General features: G+C 46.2%; 5 protein-coding genes across 5 annotated transcripts in view; 2 read left to right on the forward strand and 3 right to left on the reverse strand.

Moving 5' to 3' along the window:
- The window catches only part of LOC132206967 (uncharacterized), a 405704-nt gene that overhangs the window by 304551 nt on the left and 81168 nt on the right, over window positions 1–19985 (reverse strand). The window lies entirely within an intron of this gene.
- LOC132206873 (histone H1-like) lies at window positions 11076–11733 on the forward strand. Its single transcript, XM_059641981.1, has one exon. The coding sequence runs from the start codon at window positions 11076–11078 to the stop codon at window positions 11712–11714; it is 639 nt and encodes a 212-aa protein (XP_059497964.1). The 3' UTR covers window positions 11715–11733.
- Window positions 13544–13994, forward strand: LOC132207052 (histone H3). Its single transcript, XM_059642244.1, has one exon. It carries the CDS (start codon window positions 13550–13552, stop codon window positions 13958–13960), a length of 411 nt encoding a protein of 136 aa, XP_059498227.1. The 5' UTR covers window positions 13544–13549; the 3' UTR covers window positions 13961–13994.
- Window positions 14775–15182, reverse strand: LOC132206874 (late histone H2A.2.2-like). Its single transcript, XM_059641982.1, has one exon. It carries the CDS (start codon window positions 15165–15167, stop codon window positions 14775–14777), a length of 393 nt encoding a protein of 130 aa, XP_059497965.1. The 5' UTR covers window positions 15168–15182.
- LOC132207018 (histone H2B type 1-O-like) lies at window positions 17954–18512 on the reverse strand. The gene has a single exon (XM_059642203.1). The coding sequence runs from the start codon at window positions 18342–18344 to the stop codon at window positions 17964–17966; it is 381 nt and encodes a 126-aa protein (XP_059498186.1). The 5' UTR covers window positions 18345–18512; the 3' UTR covers window positions 17954–17963.

Here is a 19985-nt window from a genome sequence, read left to right on the forward strand (position 1 = left end):
CTATCTCTATCCATTCCAGCATGCACACCTGCTCTTCAAAGGTTTCATTCACTACACAGGTCGTTTCTTTCGTAAAGACAGAAGCAAAAAACTCATTTAGGGCTTCCCCTACCTCCTCAGGCTCCACACACAAGTTCCCTATGCTATCCCTGATCGGCCCTACTCTTTCTTTGACCATTCTCTTATTCCTCACGTAAGTGTAAAATGCCTTTGTGTTTTCCCGGATTCCTTCTGCCAAGCCTTTCTCGTGCCCCCTCCTGGCTCTCCTCAGACCATTTTTGAGCTCCTTCCTTGCCTGCATGTAATCCTCTCTAGCTGAACTTGACCCTAGCTTCCTCCACCTTATGTAAGCTACCTTCTTACTTTGCACTAGAAGCTCCACCGCTCTCGTCATCCAAGGTTCCTTTATCTTACCCCGTCTTGCCTGTCTCAGAGGGACATATTTACTCATCACTCCCAACAACTGTTCCTTAAACCATCTCCACATGTCTATAGTTCCCTTACCATGGAACAACTGCTCCCAGTCCATGCTTCCTAACTCGTGTCTAATCGCATCATAGTTTCCTCTTCCCCAATTAAATATCCTCCCATTCTGCCTAATCCTCTCCTTCTCCATAGCTATGTAGAATGAGAGAGTGTTATGGTCACTATCACCAAAATGCTCTCCCACCACAAGATCTGATACCTGCCCCGGCTCGTTTCCGAGCACCAAGTCTAGAATGGCCTCTCCCCTCGTCGGCCTGTCAACGTACTGCGTTAGGAAACCCTCCTGAACACACCTTACAAAAACAGCTCCATTCAAATCTTCTGCTCGAAGGAGGTTCCAATCAATATTAGGAAAGTTAAAGTCACCCATTACAACAACCCTACTGCGTCCACACTTTTCCAAAATCTGTCGACCTATGCTTTCTACAATCTCCCTGCTGCTATTGGGGGGCCTGTAGTAAACCCCTAACGAGGTGACTACTCCCTTGCTGCTCCTAATTTCCACCCATACTGACTCAGTAGGCAGATCTTCCTCGACAATGGAAGCTTCTGTAGCTGTGATACCCTCTCTGATTAGTAGTGCTACACCCCCTCCTCTTTTTCCCCCCTCCCTATTCTTTTTAAATGTTCTAAACCCTGGAATATCCAGCAACCATTCCAGCCCATGAGAAACCCATGTCTCTGTTATGGCCACAACATCATAGCACCAGGTACTGATCCATGCTCTAAGTTCATCACTTTTATTCCTGATACTCCTTGCATTAAAGCAAACACACTTTAACCGATCCCTTGGTTCCTTCCCAGGAAAATCCTTCCCACTAGCTGGTCTACCTCTTGCTACTGCCTCACCTGCATCAACGCTCACCTCTGGTATACAGCTCAGGTTCCCACCCCCCTGCCATACTAGTTTAAACCCTCTCGAACTACTCGAGCAAACCTTCCACCCAGGACATTGGTCCCCTTCCAGTTCAGATGCAACCCGTCCTTCTTGTACAGGTCCCACCTTCCCCAGAAGGCATCCCAATTATCAACATATCTGAAACCCTCCCTCCTACACCAGCTGCGTAGCCACGTGTTCAGCTGCGCCCGCTCCCTGTTCCTCACCTCGCTATCTCGTGGCACCGGTAGTAAACCAGAGAACACTACTCTGTTCGTCCTGCTCTGCAGCTTCCATCCTAACTCCCTGAAATCACTTTTTATATCCTCAAACCTATTTCTGGCTATATCATTTGTGCCAATATGTAACACGATTTCTGGCTGTTCACCCTCCCCTTTCAGAACTTTATACACCCGATCGGAGACGTCCCGGACCCTGGCACCAGGGAGGCAACATACCTTCCGGGAATCCCGATCTTGCCCACAAAATCTCCTGTCGATTCCCCTAACTATCGAGTCCCCTACCACGAGTACTTTTCTATTCTGCCCCCTTCCCTTCTTTGCCACAGTGTCAGGCTCAGTGCCAGAGAACTGACTACTATGGCTTTCCTCTGGTAGGTCAACCCCCCCAGCAGTATCCAAAACGGTATACTTATTGCTGAGGGGAATGCCCACAGGGGATCTCTGCACTGTCTGTCTGTCCCCTTTCCTCCCCCTAACTGTAACCCATCTATCCTCGTCCTGAGCCTTAGGAGTGACCAACTCCCGATAACTCCTCTCAATTACCCCCTCTGCCTCCCGAATGATCCGTAGTTCATCCAGCTCCAGCTCCATTTCCCTAACACGGTTTTCAAGGAGCTGTAGCTGGGTGCACTTCCCGCAGATGTAGCCAGCGGAGACGTGTGCCACATCTCCCAACTGCCACATTTTGCAGGTTTTCTTTGATGTTCAAGTATCTGCTCCACAACACAAATCAGATTTTACTTGTTGCCAAATGTGTAAAGTGCTAGAAATGAAACTGTTAGAGCTTTTAGCATTGAATGTCTCTGGCAGAGTGCCTGAGGGCTGAGGATATTCCACAATATTCAGGCTGTGGTACAGTTGAAATTTTATTCTGGGATTGGTCACTGTCTTGTCTAAATGTGCTCAGAGTTTAATATTCATTTTCTTTGAAAGTTCACCATACAATATCCTCTTCAATTTATTGGAACAGTTCATGAGAATTCTGCTAGAAAAGTCAACAGCTTTTTTTTCTCTGATGGAGCGACCAAATGATATTTAGTTTATGATCACAGCAATTACCATGGATTTAAATGCATGGGAATTGGACTCCTTAGCTCAAATTCTGTTCTGTTTATCTCTTATCATGAAAAGCTAGCTCTCTGATCTGAAATCCATGACAAGAAATCATTTTGAATGTTACATGTTCTGAGGCTTGCAGTGTATGTGATTTTCATGGCTGTTACATGTTGTAGCACGTGTTGGGATTGTGCAGGTATTTGCAACTCATTGTAAATCTGTGTGTGTGTGTGTGTGTGTGTGTGTGTGTGTGTGTGTGTGTGTGTGTGTGTGTGTGTGTGTGTGTGTGTGTGTGTGTGTGTGTGTGTGTGTATTGAGAGTGTGTTGTTTATGTTCATGCGAGCACGAGATTGTGACAGCGAAAAATCACGTGCACTCAGTAGCATTCTCTGTCAGGTGTTGGCACAGGACATGGGCATTTAAAAGTCATGTTACTTAATTGTTCTGTCTCTGCCTGGGACACGTGTTGGGCAAACGATCAAGACTGTCCCTGCTCAGTTACTGATGTGAATGTTTCCACCCATATCTGTACTCATTACCTACCTCACATATGGTTGGTGTAACTATGCAATGGCATGAACTAATTATTCACCTTAACAAGGTGCACTAAGTATTCCTTTTGTGATACAGGAAAGCCTCCGGAGACTAATTAATATCTCCATATGAAGCTTTTTCCCTAATGCTTTTAGTGATCTTTGTATTTTATTAAGTACATATATTTCGAGATTTCAACATAATTATATGAAGAATCTTTAAATAAAAGTATTTCTTAATACCATGAATAATTTCAAAGAAACAACGAATTGCTTCATATGTTTTTTTTCTGCAGTTTTTATGAAATTCTAGGCTGACTGTCATCTGGGATCATTCACGTCACTTTCCCGAACTGACTCTGTTCACCTAAAGGGACAACTTCCATTCATTAATGAGATTGGAATTAATTATAACTGTAATTGAATGAACGTGTTTGATCCTCTGGTACTTATGTGAGCCATAATCCCATTAGTTCATCTGTTTGTTATTGCAGGAGTTTACCGTCCCCTTCAATGTTTGTTCCAAATCTTCAAACAGTCTCGCACAAACCTTCTTGCAGTTGTTTATGCAAATGCTCCCTTTTGTGTCAGAATAACATCTTCTCTTCTAATAGTAACACCTCTAATTTTTTATTCATTCACAGCATGATGGTGTTGCTGACTCGGCTTGCATTTATTGCCTGCACCTAATTGCCCAGAGAGCAGTTCAGAGTCAACCTCATTGCTGTGGGTCTGGAGTCACACGTAGGCCAGACCAGGTAAGCATGCCAGTTTCCTTCGCTCAAGGACACAAGTGAGCCAGATGGATTCTTTTTCCTGACAACAGACAATGGATTCATTGTCATCATTACATTCTTAATTCCAGATGTTTTTTTAATTCAAATTCCACCATCTGCTGTGGCAGTGATTGAAGCCATGTCCCCAGAATGTTGTCTGGTCTCTGCATTAACAGTCCAGTGATACGACCACTAAGTCAATGCCTCCCAGATCTGGTGGCCTTTGTTCAGAACTGAGGAAGCATACCAGGCCTGAAACGTTAACTCTGATTTCTCATCACAGATGCTGCCAGACCTGCTGTGCTTTTCCAGAATCTTCTGTTTATTAATTGTCTTCCTTAGTCACTGATAACATCTAAAGTTTCCTTCCATGTCTGTACCCAATATCCACTCCATACATGGTTATATTGTAACAGTGACAACTTGATCTATTTATATACCTTGACTGTAACTTTAAAAATGCCCTTCCTCACCAAGCATTCAATGCAGTTAGTGAGCATATATTTGTGATGAAGATTCAATTAATCCCTCTTCAAATGCTAAAAATGGCAATGGGCTTTCAAAGACGAACTTTACTGGAATTGCACTGGGTTTTGTTGATGTTGTTTGGCCCTTGGATTGAATGTAGATATCTGGAATTTGAGCTCAATGCAAGTCTTACCCCTATGACTGTGGAAAGTAAATTCTCCACTCTGACAGTGCTAACATACCTGCTGTTTGGTTGGAGCAGCTGGTCACACATGCTGTACCAAGTAAATATGAAATTGCCTTGGCCCATCAAGTATTTGCCTGGAGGAAGAACAGAATTCTCCTGTAAATCAACATCCAACGAGTTTGCAAATATTAAAACTGATCAAGGCAAAATTGAATTAATACTCATAACACTTCGTTGTTTTAAAGCCAACAATTCAAACAGAGAAGAGGCTGGCTCCATAATTTACCTGAGCTCCTCCTCGTCTCTTTCTTTACGCGAAATTCTGAAACAATTTATTAAGATGCAATGAATTGAATGCTTACACAGTTCAATACCCAGCTCCCAATACACTACCCATTTAAAGGAAGGACAACAGACACTATTTAAAACGAAACACACTACGAGTGCAGGTGCAGAACACCTCCGCTCAGTTCGCAACAAACAACTGCACCTCCCAGTCGCAAACCATTTCCACTCCCCCTCCCATTCTCTTGATGACATGTCCATCATGGGCCTCCTGCACTGCCACAATGATGCCACCCGAAGGTTGCAGGAACAGCAACTCATATTCCGCCTGGGAACCCTGAAGCCATATGGTATCAATGTGGACTTCACCAGTTTCAAAATCTCCCCTTCCCCCACTGCATCCCTAAACCAGCCCAGTTCATCCCCTCCCCCCACTGCACCACACAACCAGCCCAGCTCTTCCCCCCCACCCACTGCATCCCAAAACCAGTCCAACCTGTCTCTGCCTCCCTAACCGGTTCTTCCTCTCACCCATCCCTTCCTCCCACCCCAAGCCGCACCCCCAGCTACCTACGAACCTCATCCCACCTCCTTGACCTGTCCGTCTTCCCTGGACTGACCTATCCCCTCCCTACCTCCCCACCTACACCCTCTCCACCTATCTTCTTTACTCTCCATCTTCGGTCCGCCTCCCCCTCTCTCCCTATTTATTCCAGTTCCCTCCCCCCATCCCCCTCTGTGATGAAGGGTCTAGGCCCGAAACGTCAGCTTTTGTGCTCCTGAGATGCTGCTTGGCCTGCTGTGTTCATCCAGCCTCACATTTTATTATCTTGGAATCTCCAGCATCTGCAGTTCCCATTATCTCTCACACACTACGAGTGCTGCGTTTATCCTTTACATGATTAACACATTTGTCTGTACTGTGACTTCTTTACGATTCAATGCCAATTCGCAACAAACAACGTGAAACAGAAGCTAAACGAGGAATTACCATCAGCGTTCGGAGAATTAAATATCACAAGCCTGACCCCCAGCAGCAGCTTCTTGCCGCTGTGTCTCCCTCCGCAGGACCACACACAGCCCGAGAAAGGCCTCTCTCTCCCCGCCCTCAGGCCGCTCACTCCAAGTTCCGGGACCAGTTCCTGCTCCGCTCGGCCTCTTACCAACAGTCCCCGGTTCTCCCTGAACTGAGCCCGAATCAATGCCGGTCTCGGAGCCCCCTCTGTGTCCCAGACTCACATCTCGATGCGCTGCTGGAAGGAGCCTGCTGTTCCCTCGCTTCCCTGGGCGCTGGTCTCTCCATCGCGGCCTGTTTCAAACAAACCGCTTCCACTCACTGAGTCAATGCTCCTCAATGGCAGCGCTGGGGGAAGGCCTCACGCATGCGCTCCTCCAGTCACAACATGCCTCTTTTTTGGTTGTTTTGGGGCGGGGGAGTGAAAAATTATCGCGCATGCGCTGCTTTTCACAAAGATTCCCATAAACAAACATCAATTGGTCATTGACAGTAGGAACTGCAGATGCTGGAGAATCTGAGACAATAAGGTTAGAGCTGGATAAACACGGCAGGCCCAGCAGCGTCAGAAGATCAGGGAGGCTGACCTTTCGATCCTCGGCCCTTCTTCAGAAAAGACTCCCGGCCCGAAACATCCTCCTTCCTGCTCCTCTGATGCTGCTGGGCCTGCTGTGTCCATCCAGCTCCAAACCTTGTTATCCAATGGTCTTTTCCGTAATTCCCTTTACTCCCAGTGTGAGCAAAGCAAGTGGGGCTGTTGGGGAAAGGGCAGGGAACGTTTCAAGCTGGGGCTTTGGCTCTTTCTGAACCTTCAATGGAGATTATTCCGGATCATGTTAATAACTGCCTCCCTCCGGCTCTCTTACAATCTGATGGGGAAGCACTGATGCTGACGGCCATTCCATTCATTTAATGCGCTTCACCATTCTATAACATCACGTCGGATCTCATGTCAACTGCAGTTTTCATTCCTGCTGACCTTCGCCTCATTTTAACTCTGTCAAACTAACATACAGAGCGATGGAATAAATGGGACATTTGAAGGAAGGCAGAATACAACTGTTGGATGGAGTCTTGCGGCGCAGGGGTAATGTCACCATTTATGGGTCAGGTGGACCCTGCTGAAGTTACACACGAACGAAAGTTTTTCAATATCATATCTGAATGCCTCCAGATGCAAATACCAGTTTCGAATAGATGACTGATTTTGTATGCTGCAGACAGAAACCTTCTGATGAAAGGGATACCTCAACCACAGACCCTAAATGTTCTTGTTTACTCACTCCTGGGACGTGGATGTCGCTGGCTGGGCCGAAATTGTTTGCCCGTCCCGAGTCGCCCCCCGCGCCACCCCCCCGCCCCGAGAAGGTGCTGCCGAGCCGCCTTCCAGAACAATTGTCGTCCGTGTACTGCTCACATTGCCGTTAGTAGGGAGTTCCAGGGTCTTGATCCAACGACAGTGAAGCAAAGGGGATATATTTCTAAGTTAGTATAGTGGGTGGCTTGGAGGAGAACTTGCCCTCGATCTTGCCCAGTGTTCCTAAACATCAGCCGCCCAAATTCTTTATACTGATGTATTCGTGAGTATGGAAGGTGCTCTTTTTACAGTTTACAAAACTGTCTTTTCAGAGGGCAATTTAACACCGTTTTTGATCCACGGTGGAGGCGTACAAATGGAGAAGAAAATGAACTTGAAAGAAAATAAAAGTCCCTGAACTTGGGGAACATTTCAAAATCTGGAATGAAGGAACAAACAAATGCATTGATTATGAATGAGAAAATGAGGAAAAGTTTTTTACAATTGCAGAAATCTTTAAAAAAATAACTGTTAATGTCTTGATAAATATGTAAAAGGAGAATGGAAATAAATCTAGGTTGGTAAACACAAATGCACATCACTTACAATCAAAAAGAGGGGAGTCCATTGTGAGGAATAAAAAAAATGGCTATCCAACTGACTACTTACTGTTGTTCTATGTTCACACAGGGTGACACACATAACACGTCAGGAATGTTGTGGAAAACAGAGTTTAGTGAGAGGGAGACTCTGAATCAAGCCAGTATTATTCAGTAAATTGTGTTGGGAAAATTGGTAGTACTGAAGGCTTGGAAGTACCGGGGACTGATAACTTATGTGCCAGAGCTCTTAGTGGCCATATTGGTGATGATGTTCCAAACCTTCATAGGTGCTACAATAATTTCCAAAGATTGGAGGGTAGCTAATGTCAACAATCTATTTGTAAAGGGAGTGTTGAGGTAAAACTTGTAATTTTAGACCATTCAGCCTGCAGGAAAAAAATGCAGATAATTGGAATGAAATGTCAGGATCAGACAGAGTCAGCATGGATTTGAAAGAACTGTTCCTCTGCTGTACTATTCAATGTTCCCAGCCTGATTAATCTACTGGATTAGGGATGTTAAAGCAGAGCTGTTCATTTTAATTTACCAAAAAGCTTTTTTAACAAAATCCCACAAAAGATGTTATCGTGTTAACACCAAGGAACTGTGATTGGTGCAAAGCATTCAGAATGATTAAAAAAAAAACTCTAGCTGGATAACAAGAGATATGGAGAGGGAAGAAATGATTTTTTTTTTCCTCAATGACAAGAATCAGTTTTAGGATCAAACGTCTTCACAACATGTTCACAGTAATTTAGATATTTGTAACAAGACCCGGGTGTCTCCTACGCTAATCACTGAAAGTAAGCATGCAGATGCACCAGGCAATGAGGAAGGCGAGAGGTATGTTGGCCTTTGTGGAAAGTGAATTTGAGTACAGGAGAAACAGTGAATTGTGACAATTTATCAGGGCATCTGTGAGGCAACACATAGAATACTGAGAGCAGATTTGGCCTCCTTACTGAGGAAGGATGGTGTTGCTGTGAAGGTAATTTTAACAGGCAGATTGCTGGGATGGAAGGAGAGGTTGAATTAGTTGTGAATATATGTGCTGAAAGTTAGAAGAATGAGGGATTCTCTTAGAAATCTGTAAGACACTGTCAGACCGAGAAAGTGTAAATGCAGAAAAATATTCCTGTTGGTAGGAGTCATATTTTTAGGAGAAAGGATAACCCTTTCATGACTGAGAAGCCGAGAGTCTACTTAATTCAGAAAGTGGTGATCTTGTGAAATTCCCTGCCACAGAAATCAGCCACGTTCAACACATTGTATGAGTTCAGTATGGTGCAGGTGTAGCACTTGTGGCCAAAGGGAAGCAAGGTATAATTGGCTGAATGGCAAGTGACAGAGAGTGAAGATGGAGGGTTGTTTTTTCGACTGTAGGCCTGTCATCCAGAGGTGTTCCCCAGGGATTGGGACTGAGTCCTCTTTCGCTTGTCATTATATAAATGATATGAATGAGAAGAGAGAAGTCATGGCAAACACGTTTGTAGATGATAACAAACTCAGCAGCATAGTATTCAGAGGAGAATGAGTCCTAAGATATCAAATGGATCTCGATCCTTTACCTCGATGGGCTGCAAAATGACAGATAGAATTCAATCTGGATGAATGCAACATTTTGCATTTTGGAGCAACTTACAGAAGTAGGCCTTGAATGATTAATGGTAGGTCCTTGGTAGTGTTGTAGGACCTATCCTGTTGAAGTCTGCATCACTTCTAAACGGGTTGTTTATGAAGGCATGCTTACCTTCATTGCACAGTCCTTTGAGATTATGAGGTGGGTAGTCACATTGAGGTTGAGAGGTCACCTTATAGAAGTGTTTAAAATAATGAGGGGATGAGACAGTGTTGACTGACGTTGTTCTTTTCCTGAGTTGTGGGTGGCGGCTGGGGAGGAATTGAAGACTAGGGCGAACATTTTTCATGTGACGGGAGAGAAATTTTTAAAAAGACACTTGCGTTTTGTTTTTGAACAGAGCATGGGCGCATGTGGAATGAAGCTCCTGATGAAATCGTCTCTATGCCTACAACTATAACATTAAAACGACATTTGGATAAGTACATAAATAAGAAAGGAAATAGGCCAAGGACAGATCGGTGGAATTAGTTCAGTCTGGCATTATATTCGCCATGTTATGGTCGGACTGAAGGTTATGCATCCTTGTTGAATGTCTCCATGTGAGAGAAAAACGGGCACAGGCTATTGAGTTGGATGATCTGCCATTCTCATGATGAGTTGGAGGGGAGGTTTGAAGGAGCTGTCTGATGAAGGGTCTAGGCCCGAAACGTCAGCTTTTGTGCTGCTGAGATGCTGCTTGGCCTGCTGTGTTCATCCAGCTTCACAATTTGTTATCTTGGTTTGAAGGGCTGATTGGTTAGGTCCAGTTGACATTATTTATGTTTCTATTTCTGTTTATTCCCAGAACCGATGTTGAGTATTGTCAGCGAAATTAAAAATACTGATCTGGGTGATCAATATAAGTTCAAACCAGATGATTGACTTTTGGAGCTGAATCTGGAGAAGAGCGAATCTCCGGCGCACAGTCCTCAGAGAGTTTAACACTTACTGAGGAGAAAAACTGCAACTAACTCCCTGGATGTCGGAGCAAAAGCTGAAAGGAAAAGAAAATATATCCTTCCACATTTACATTTGGCGATATTTCTGGCATGTGACTGTGTGGATGTGAATATTGAATCAGAGAGACAGTGCGAAAAGGGCGGGCGGGTTAGGCACACGTAACTGTGCTTGTCTGTCCGCTCATATCATGATATTTCCGAATTTCTCTTAATCAGATCGAAAATAATTTCAATTCAAGTTATCCTCCTGCTCCCCCACTAAACCCCAAAGCTAGAATTCAAAGCTGTGTAATTGTTAATTTTAAGATTTCAGTCTGAAAGTGATGATAATGCCAGCGTTCAGCTCAGAGAGCGCGATGAGTGCAGCAGCAAAATGCGTTTAACTCGACAACGGAGCCGTCAATTCGAGTGAAAACGCTTCGGCCGCAAACCTTCCCGTGTCAGGGTCAGGAACGATCGAGCCTGGCTCTCTGGAGATGCGGAATTGCAGAGGAATTGGAGAGTTTCTGCCGAGAGAGAAACACAGACAGGCAGCAGGAGCAGGGAGCTGAGGGCAGGTTGTCTCCGCGCCGTCCGCTCGCTGCCTTTAAGTTGCTCAGTGCCGCCACCAGCAGCTTCATTGCTGACCCAGTTCAGTTTGACAGAGAGAGATTCAGCGCAGAGTTCCCGACATGAGCGACAGTACAGCCGCCGAAACGGCTCCTCCAGCCTCCGCTAGCACCAAACCCAAGTCTCCCAAGAAGAAGAAGGCGGCGGCTTCCAGGAAGAAACCAGCCGGTCCCGGGTTGGGCGAGCGGATTGTGAAGATTGTCGGGGAGAACAGCGATCGGAAGGGGACGTCTCTGGTCGCTATAAAGAAGGCGCTGCAGAGAAGCGGGGTCAATGTGGAGAAGCAAAATGCACAGATCAGGATGGCTGCCAAGAGGTGCCTGGCGAAAGGCTCCCTGGTTCTGGTGAAGGGCCAGGGCGTCTCCGGCTCCTTCAAACTCGCAAAGAATCCAGTCAAGGCAAAAGTGGGAAAGAGGGCGAGACCAGCAGCAGCCGCCAAGAAAGCAGCCGTGAAGAAAACAACGAGCAAGAAGGTGGCAGCGAAAAAATCCCCAGCCAAGAAAGCAACAGGCAAGAAAGCGGGCGGCAAGAAGGCAGCAACGCCAAAGAAAGCGGCGAAGAAAGCAGCGCCGAAGAAAAAGACTCCCGTGAAGAAGGTGATAAAGACCAAGAGCCCCAAGGCCGCAAAGCCGGCCCCGAAATCGAGGAAACCGAAGGCCAAGCCCAAAGCGAAAGTGACCAAGAAAGCAGCAAAGAAATGAAGCAGTCCGTGCAACGTGTAACGACCTGAACCCAAAGGCTCTTCTCAGAGCCACCACATCTTTCAGGAGAGAGCTGAGCCCGGATCAAATGATCCCTGTCCTAGCTCCGAGTGCAGGAATAAATTAGACACTAATTTATGTGAATAACCGTTCCGTATTTACCCACCGGATTTACACTCAGCCCCTCTTCCATACTCTACAATGTGTGAGTGTGAGGTCCTGCTCACATGGACCATAGGCTCTCGTGCTTTGTCAGTTCATGTCAGTCTGCTTTTCACACATGTAGGGAGAGAGTCTCAAAGAGACTAACACGCCCTGAAACTCCTCTTCACCACACAATCCCCATCAAATGATTTTGTCTCATTCAACTGGGGGAATAGAAACTGACGTGGAAATTGAAGCAAGACAAAATTTGAGGCTGGATGAACACAGCAGGCCCAGCAGCATCTCAGGAGCACGAAAGCTGACGTTTTGGGCCTAGACCCTTCATCAGAGAGGGGATGGGGAGAGGGAACTGGAATAAATAGGGAGAGAGGGGGAGGCGGACCGAAGATGGAGAGAAAAGAAGATAGGTGGAGAGGAGAGTACAGGTGGGGAGGTAGGGAGGGGAAAGGTCAGTCCAGGGAAGACGGACAGGTCAAGGAGGTGGGATGAGGTTAGTAGGAGATGGAGGTGCGGCTTGATGTGGGAAGAAGGGATGGGTGAGAGGAAGAACAGGTTAGGGAGGCATAGACAGGTTGGACTGGTTTTGGGATACAGTGGGTGGAGGGAAGAGCTGGGCTGGTGGTGTGGTGCAGTGGGGGGAGGGAAGAACTGGAATGGTTTTGGGATGCAGTTGGGGAAGGGGAGATTTTGAAGCTGGTATAGCCCACATTGATAATGGAAGCAGAGGTAATGGGAACTGCAGATGTTGGAGAATTCCAAGATCATAAAATGTGAGGCTGGATGAACACAGCAGGCCAAGCAGCATCTCAGGAGCACAAAAGCTGACGTTTCGGGCCTAGACCCTTCATCAGAGAGGGCGAAGGGTCTAGGCCCGAAACGTCAGCTTTTGTGCTCCCGAGATGCTGCTTGGCCTGCTGTGTTCATCCAGCCTCACATTTTATTATCTTGATAATGGAAGCAACCGTGTTGTCTTGTTAAGAAAGGCCGGATCATGGGCGTTCAATTGTATCGCAACTGCTTAGAAAAAAATCCTGTTTTTGTCTGCTTCGAACATGAAGCTCGAGACCGCAGTTTTTTAATCCCGAAAGTTGTGTTCACTGCCGTTGTGGAGAATAGTTTTATTTACAGATCTAGTTGGGGGCTGGAGTTAACATATATTGCTGTATTTGTATTTCATTAACCGTTACAGGAATGATATTTCGTTCAGTTTTGATTCTGGGACACCCGTGGAAGTTTTAATTTACTTTCCATCTGCCTGTTGCAGGAAGCAATGCCAAACGCCCTCCCCCTTTCCTCACGCCTGTTACAGACAGATGAGGCAGTCCTGTCGTCCTGTCTCCGCTGATGTAGATTTTATTCAAAAAATTTAGTTTGCAAAGTACACGATTTGATCGGAGTCGGAGTTTATTTTCCTTTTAAATATTTACCTTAAACTCAGGATCGCGAGGGTAAAATCGGCGGGCTTTTTGGAAGTGACCAACTGTCATTTCAATTTAAACCAAAAAATATTTTTCTGCCTTTTCAGAACCTTCCGGAGCTGTTTCTCATGGGGTTGAGGGACGGGACTCTAACAAATCCCAGCTCTAGGGCGAGCTCTCCATTCCCTTAAATAGGCAGCGCCGCCACAGGTTCAGCATTGAGAGTAGCAGCCTGTGTGTGTGTTGCAGAGAATGGCCAGAACCAAGCAGACAGCGCGCAAATCCACCGGAGGGAAAGCTCCCCGCAAGCAGCTGGCGACCAAAGCGGCCCGCAAGAGCGCTCCGGCCACGGGCGGAGTGAAGAAGCCTCATCGCTACAGGCCCGGCACGGTGGCTCTGCGGGAGATCCGCCGCTACCAGAAATCCACCGAGCTGCTGATCCGCAAACTGCCGTTCCAGCGCCTGGTGCGGGAGATCGCTCAGGACTTCAAGACCGACCTGCGCTTCCAGAGCTCGGCCGTGATGGCCTTGCAGGAGGCCAGCGAGGCTTACCTGGTGGGTCTGTTTGAGGACACCAACCTGTGTGCCATCCACGCCAAGCGGGTCACCATCATGCCCAAAGACATCCAGCTGGCCCGGCGGATCCGCGGGGAGCGCGCCTAAACGGAGCGTGCCCGGCCCTGCACATTCACCCCGAGAAACACAACGGCTCTTTTCAGAGCCACGACACTATCCAGAGAGAGAGAGAACAGCAATCATTAGACACGATGGACTGTAGTTAATATAAACCCACAGCATACTATTGATGTTATGTCTCAATGTCACCGCTGTTACAGAAACTTAGTGCATCTCTCAGGCCCAATAATTCCCCCGAGTTGTGAAACAGGTTTATAAGTGCTCAGTAATCACAACACAGTTCAAGTACTGTACCTAACATTTTATAAATTTCCGATTCAAACGCCTTTGCTTGCCAATTGCTTCCCTTGGCGTTTCCCCAGCTGCAACTGAAGTTGACGAATGAGGATGTTGGGAAACAGTGGCCAATTCGAAAAGCGCACCAAAATATACAAACGATTTTTATATTTCTGATCGTGCAATTGAAATTTTGCCTCATCTCACACGAGTGTATTCATTCGATCCTCTGAGGAGGCTCGGTTTAGTCTCGAACGGCCCCTTTCTTGCGGGGAGTTAGCGCATGTCTTTTGTTCCCTGTCGGCATAGTGATAGGGAAACCGCTGTGAGTTACTATTTAAAGTCGCTGTCCCTGCAGTAAAACTTTATTACTCCCCTCCGACAGCTGTTCTAGTTTTCTTTAGGTTAAGGCAAAAAGGAAACGGATATTTTTGCGCATTTAGTCCCGTGTTTGCACATAAAATTAAAGTAAACCAACCAGCAGTGACAGTCTAGCTGCTTTTCACTGACTTTGTGGGTGGCTCTTAAAAGAGCCTTTGGGTTGTCAGGTTACAGAACGGTCTCTTCACTTTTTAGTGGCGCCCCCAGCGGCGGTTTTCTTGGGCAGCAGCACGGCCTGGATATTAGGCAGCACCCCACCCTGAGCGATGGTCACCCCTCCCAGCAGCTTGTTGAGCTCCTCGTCGTTGCGCACGGCCAGCTGGAGGTGCCTGGGGATGATGCGGGTCTTCTTGTTGTCGCGGGCCGCGTTACCGGCCAGCTCGAGGATTTCAGCCGTCAGGTACTCGAGCACCGCAGCCAGATAGACCGGCGCTCCGGCACCCACACGCTCAGCATAGTTACCCTTTCTCAGGAGCCTGTGAACACGGCCCACCGGGAACTGCAGCCCAGCCCGGGATGACCGGGACTTCGCCTTCGCGCGAGCTTTCCCACCACCGCCCTTTCCTCTCCCAGACATCGCCACAGTCTCACAAACACTTTCACAGAAGATGCTGCAATGCGGCCACATCCCGCCCTCTTATACCTTCGGGAGGAATGGGGGTGCGGCCATTGCTGATTGGTCACATTGTTCAGTATCTCCTAATGTCGTTTCAATGCCCAATCAGATATCTGCTTCCCTCACCAATCCGGAGAGGGCCCGGGGAGGAGGCCGGAAAATCCCGGCGCCAAATCATCAACCGCTTTCTTTCAAACTCGAAAAGCCCGCCAATAGTTTCAAAACGGGTAGAAGTTTTACAAAGAAGAATGCGTTCATTCTTGAGATAATTTACTTTTAGAATACGCCTGTATACTTCACACAATCTCTCTCTGATTCCCAGGCCTAAGTGAATCGATGTGATTATGATTTTGCTTTTTACCCTGATCCTTAAGAATAAACAGATGGCAGAAAAAGAGCCCGGCGTAAGTTGCTCTGAACAGATGCATTTTATTTCACATCAGCACCCGGATACATTGATAAAAGTATCACACAGCTGTTTCTTTGCCGTTGAACTCAATACTGCTTTAAACAATATTTTACAATCGCGCTCCCTATTGCACAAGATCAACAATATTTCTACTTTTGCGATGCCAGTCCGGCAGCTGTTCTGCTTTCATCTCGGTTCACTTTGAAATTTTCCCACCGACAGCAGAAAGCCTCATTTATAGCTTTCTGCAAAACCCGGGGAGATTTGAAAATAAAACAAAATTCCTCGGCGCGGCAAACGTAGGAAAATACCGGCGCCAAATCATCAACCGTTTTCTTACCGATTTGAAAAGCCCGCCAATATGGGCAATACGAGGAAGACGTTTTACATGAATGCGTATGATTTAATTTCCTTTTAGATTACAAATTGATCCTTGACATAACCTCTCTCGTTCTCATTCAAAACATCAGCGTCTTCCGAAAATTTTGTGATTATTGTGTGAGATCAGACTTCCCTGTTAATCTCGGTTCATTTTGAAAGACTCTACCCGACAACGGGGAACCCCACAGACTGCATTCTGAAAATAAATTCACGTAGAGATTTGGAAATTGAAAAACACAAATCGCACGATACTTCTGTTCGTATGTCTCAAATACGGGCTTATTGGTTTTGGTTACCACGAGAGAGAGTTGGGGTCGTTACCCACAGGGACAAAATCCTACAACGTGTACGAAATTGTAAAACTTAGTTTTTTTTTTCCTAAGAGGAATGAATAATTTAATTTTTCGCCGAACTTAGTTAGAACATAGAACATAACAGCACAGTACAGACCCTTCGGCCCTCGATGTTGTGCCGACCTGTCATACCGATTTCAAGCCCATCTAACCTACACTATTCCATGTACGTCCATATGCTTATCCAAAGACGATTTAAAAGATACCTAAAGCTGGAGAATCTACTACCGTTGCAGGCAAAGCGTTCCATTCCCTTACTACTCTGAGTAAAGAAACTACCTCTGACATCTGTCCTGTATCTTTCACCCCTCAATTTAAAGCTATGCCCCCTCGTGCTCGCTGTCACCATCCTATGAAAAAGGCTCTCCCTATCCACCCTATCTAATCCTCTGATTATTTTATATGTTTCAATTCAGTCACCTCTCAACCACCTTCTCTGTAATGAAAACAGCCTCAAGTCCCTCAGCCTTTCCTCGTAAAACGTTCCCTCCATACCAGGCAACATCCCAGTAAATCTCTGCACCCTTTCCTCAGCTTCCACATCCTTCTTATAATGCGGTGACCAGAACTGTGCACAATACTCCAAGTGCGACCGCACCAGAGTTGTGTCCAGCTTCACCATAACCTCTTGGTTCCAGAACTCGATCCCTCTATTAATAAAAGCTAAAACACTGTATGCCTTCTTAACAGCCCTGTCAACCTGGGTGGCAACTTTCAAGGATCTGTATACATGGACACCGAGATCTCTCTGCTCATCTACACTGCCATGAATCTTACCATAAGCCCAGTACTTTGCCTTCCGGTTCATTTTCATATTGCAAGTGCACCCTGAAATATTTATCAAAAACTCAACGCTCCTGCGGGTGAGAACGGTGAAACTTCAGTTTAAAGTTGCCGTCCCTCTTGTCGTTGATCAGACTTCACACCTGATATGGCAATCCAGCAGCTATACTAGCTTTATCTCAGTTCATTTTGAAAGCCTCTTATCGACAGCTGAGAGCCTCATTTACAGTGTTCTGCAAAAATCAGACGACGTCAGTGGCGTTTTGAAAATTTAATTTAAAAAAAGAACAAATAAATTTCAAAATCTATTCGTGGGACGACAACAGTTACTTTTCTTTCCGGGAGTGAAACTCGTGTTTCATACCCCACGGGGCACTGTACCTTCTGCCCTGATCAAGGGTTAAAGAATAACTGGAAAATATAGAATTTGCTGAAAAGTGACTCGGTGTCGATAAATATGCTCTCTATACAGGCCGGGAAAAGAGACTGGGAAATACGCAACCGACAATAAAGGGCAGAGGGTCTGGGATCAAACGAAATTATTTTTATAATTAAAAACAAAGCTTAGCGACATTCATTATCCAGACCCAGAATCAATTGTAAAGCTAAAACTTCATTTGAAAAGAAGGGTCTCGCCCCGAAACGTCAATTTACCTGCTTCTCTGATGCTGTTTGGTTTGCTGTGGTCATCCAGCTCCACATCTTGTCGTCTCAGATTCTCCAGCATCGGCTATCCAAGTTAATACGGTTCAGCTGTTTCAGTGAGGTAGTGGGTGGCTCTTAAAAGAGCCTTTGGGTTTTGGATGTGTTTTTTCAACACAATGTGGGGTCTCACTTGGAGCTGGTGTACTTGGTCACCGCCTTTGTACCCTCCGACACGGCGTGTTTGGCCAGCTCCCCGGGCAGCAGCAGCCGCACCGCGGTCTGGATCTCCCGGGAGCTGATGGTCCTGCGCTTGTTGTAATGGGCCAGGCGGGAAGCCTCCCCTGCGATACGCTCGAAAATATCCTTGACGAACGAGTTCATGATGCTCATCGCCTTGGAGGAGATGCCGGTGTCGGGGTGAACCTGCTTCATCACTTTGTAGATGTAGATAGAGTAACTTTCTTTCCTGGATCGTTTCCTTTTCTTGCCGGCTTTGCCCGGCGCCTTCTTGATGATTTTCTTGGCGCCCTTCTTGGAGGCTTGCTGCGCTTTCTTCTCATCTGGCATAGCGTCAGTCACTTTCAGACACAAAATAAGCGAAAGCCGTCTCGGAGCTCGCTTTTTATAGCCTGATCGCGTCAGCAATGCTAATGAGGGATGAGGGAAATCCTTGTTCCTGATTGGGTACTTTACAAGAATGTCACACCATGAGATTAGCCTTTCTGTGATTGGTTAGTGTCAAACACAAAGTGGATCTCTTCGGTTCTGCAACGAAATGTGAAACACAAACCGAAATTTTGTACACGGATCAAATTCCTATCTCCCTTGCAGTTGAACTGGTTGTCAATATTTTGAACACAGTCCTGCGAGATTTTAATTGTGACAAGGTGTTTTATTCCGCTCAGTGATCTTTTGTGAGTAAAATGTTACCTTGTTTCATCACCAGCTGAGATTTCCTTATTAAGCTGTGGGGAGTATTGTTTTGTGAAGACTTTCGGGTTTCTTGAGCGACAATTTGCCGAATATCTGTCATTCTCTGCATTGTGGAAATGGGAGTGCGGTTCTCGATCTGTCCCTAGAGTTGCAGTGGGGTAGAGATCGCCTGAGGTTTGTCTGGATTCTCCAGCATCTGCAGTCACCATTATCTCTGATACAATTTTAACTTCACTGCAAAGCTTCTTCCAGGGATGCCTGACTTGAAGAAGTTACCATCCTCCCTCCAGAATAAAAGCAGACTCTTTACTAAATGGGCAGAAAATTCAGAAGTCTTGCATGCAAAGAGACTTGGGAGTTCTACTCCAGGAATGTCTCACGGTAAACTCGCAGGTTGAGTCAGTAGTCAGGAAGGCAACTACAATACTGGCATTTATTTTGCCAGGACTTCAAGGCAGAGATTGACAAATTCTTGATCTCACAAGGAATCAAGGGCTACGGGGAGAGTGCAGGGAAGTGGAGTTGAAATGCCCAGCCGTGACTTAAATAGTGGAGTGGACTTGATGGGCCGAATGGCCTCACTTCCACTCCCATGTCTTATGGTCTTACGGACTTGAATATGTAAAAAAAGGATGTACTTATGAGGCTTTAGAAGACTCGAGTCAGGCCACGTTTGAAGTAGCATGTGCAGTTTTGGGCCCCATATCTCAGGAAGGATGTACTGCCCCTGGAGCAGGTTCAGAGGAGGTTCACGAGAATGGTCCCAGGAATGAAAAGCTGAACATATGAGCAATGTTTGAGGATTCTGGGACTGTACTCTTTGGAGTTTAGAAGGATGATAATCAAAACTTAGACTACTGAATGCCTGGACAGAGTGGATGTAGGGAAGATGCTTCCATTGGTAGGAGAGACTAGGACCCAAGGGCACAGCCTTCAAGTAAAGGGCAGGCCTTTTAGAACAGAGATAAGGAGAAACTTCTTCAGCCAGAGAGCGGTGAATCTATGGAATTCACTGCCACAGAAGGCTGTGGAGGCCAGGTTATTGAGTGCATTTAAGGGTGAGATAGATAGGTTTTTGATTGTCAAGGGGATCAAGGTTATGGGGAGAAGGAAGGAGAATTGGCTGAAGGAACTTCTCAGCCATGATTTAATGGTGGAGCAGACTTGATGGGCCAAATAGCCTGATTTCTGCTCCTATGTCTTATGGTCTTATAGTAACACAGTATGGACATGGGCCCTTCCGCTCAAACTGGTTCATGATGACCATGGTGCCCA

This window comes from Stegostoma tigrinum, chromosome 44, assembly GCF_030684315.1.
Source record: "Stegostoma tigrinum isolate sSteTig4 chromosome 44, sSteTig4.hap1, whole genome shotgun sequence".
Lineage (NCBI taxonomy): Eukaryota > Metazoa > Chordata > Chondrichthyes > Orectolobiformes > Stegostomatidae > Stegostoma > Stegostoma tigrinum.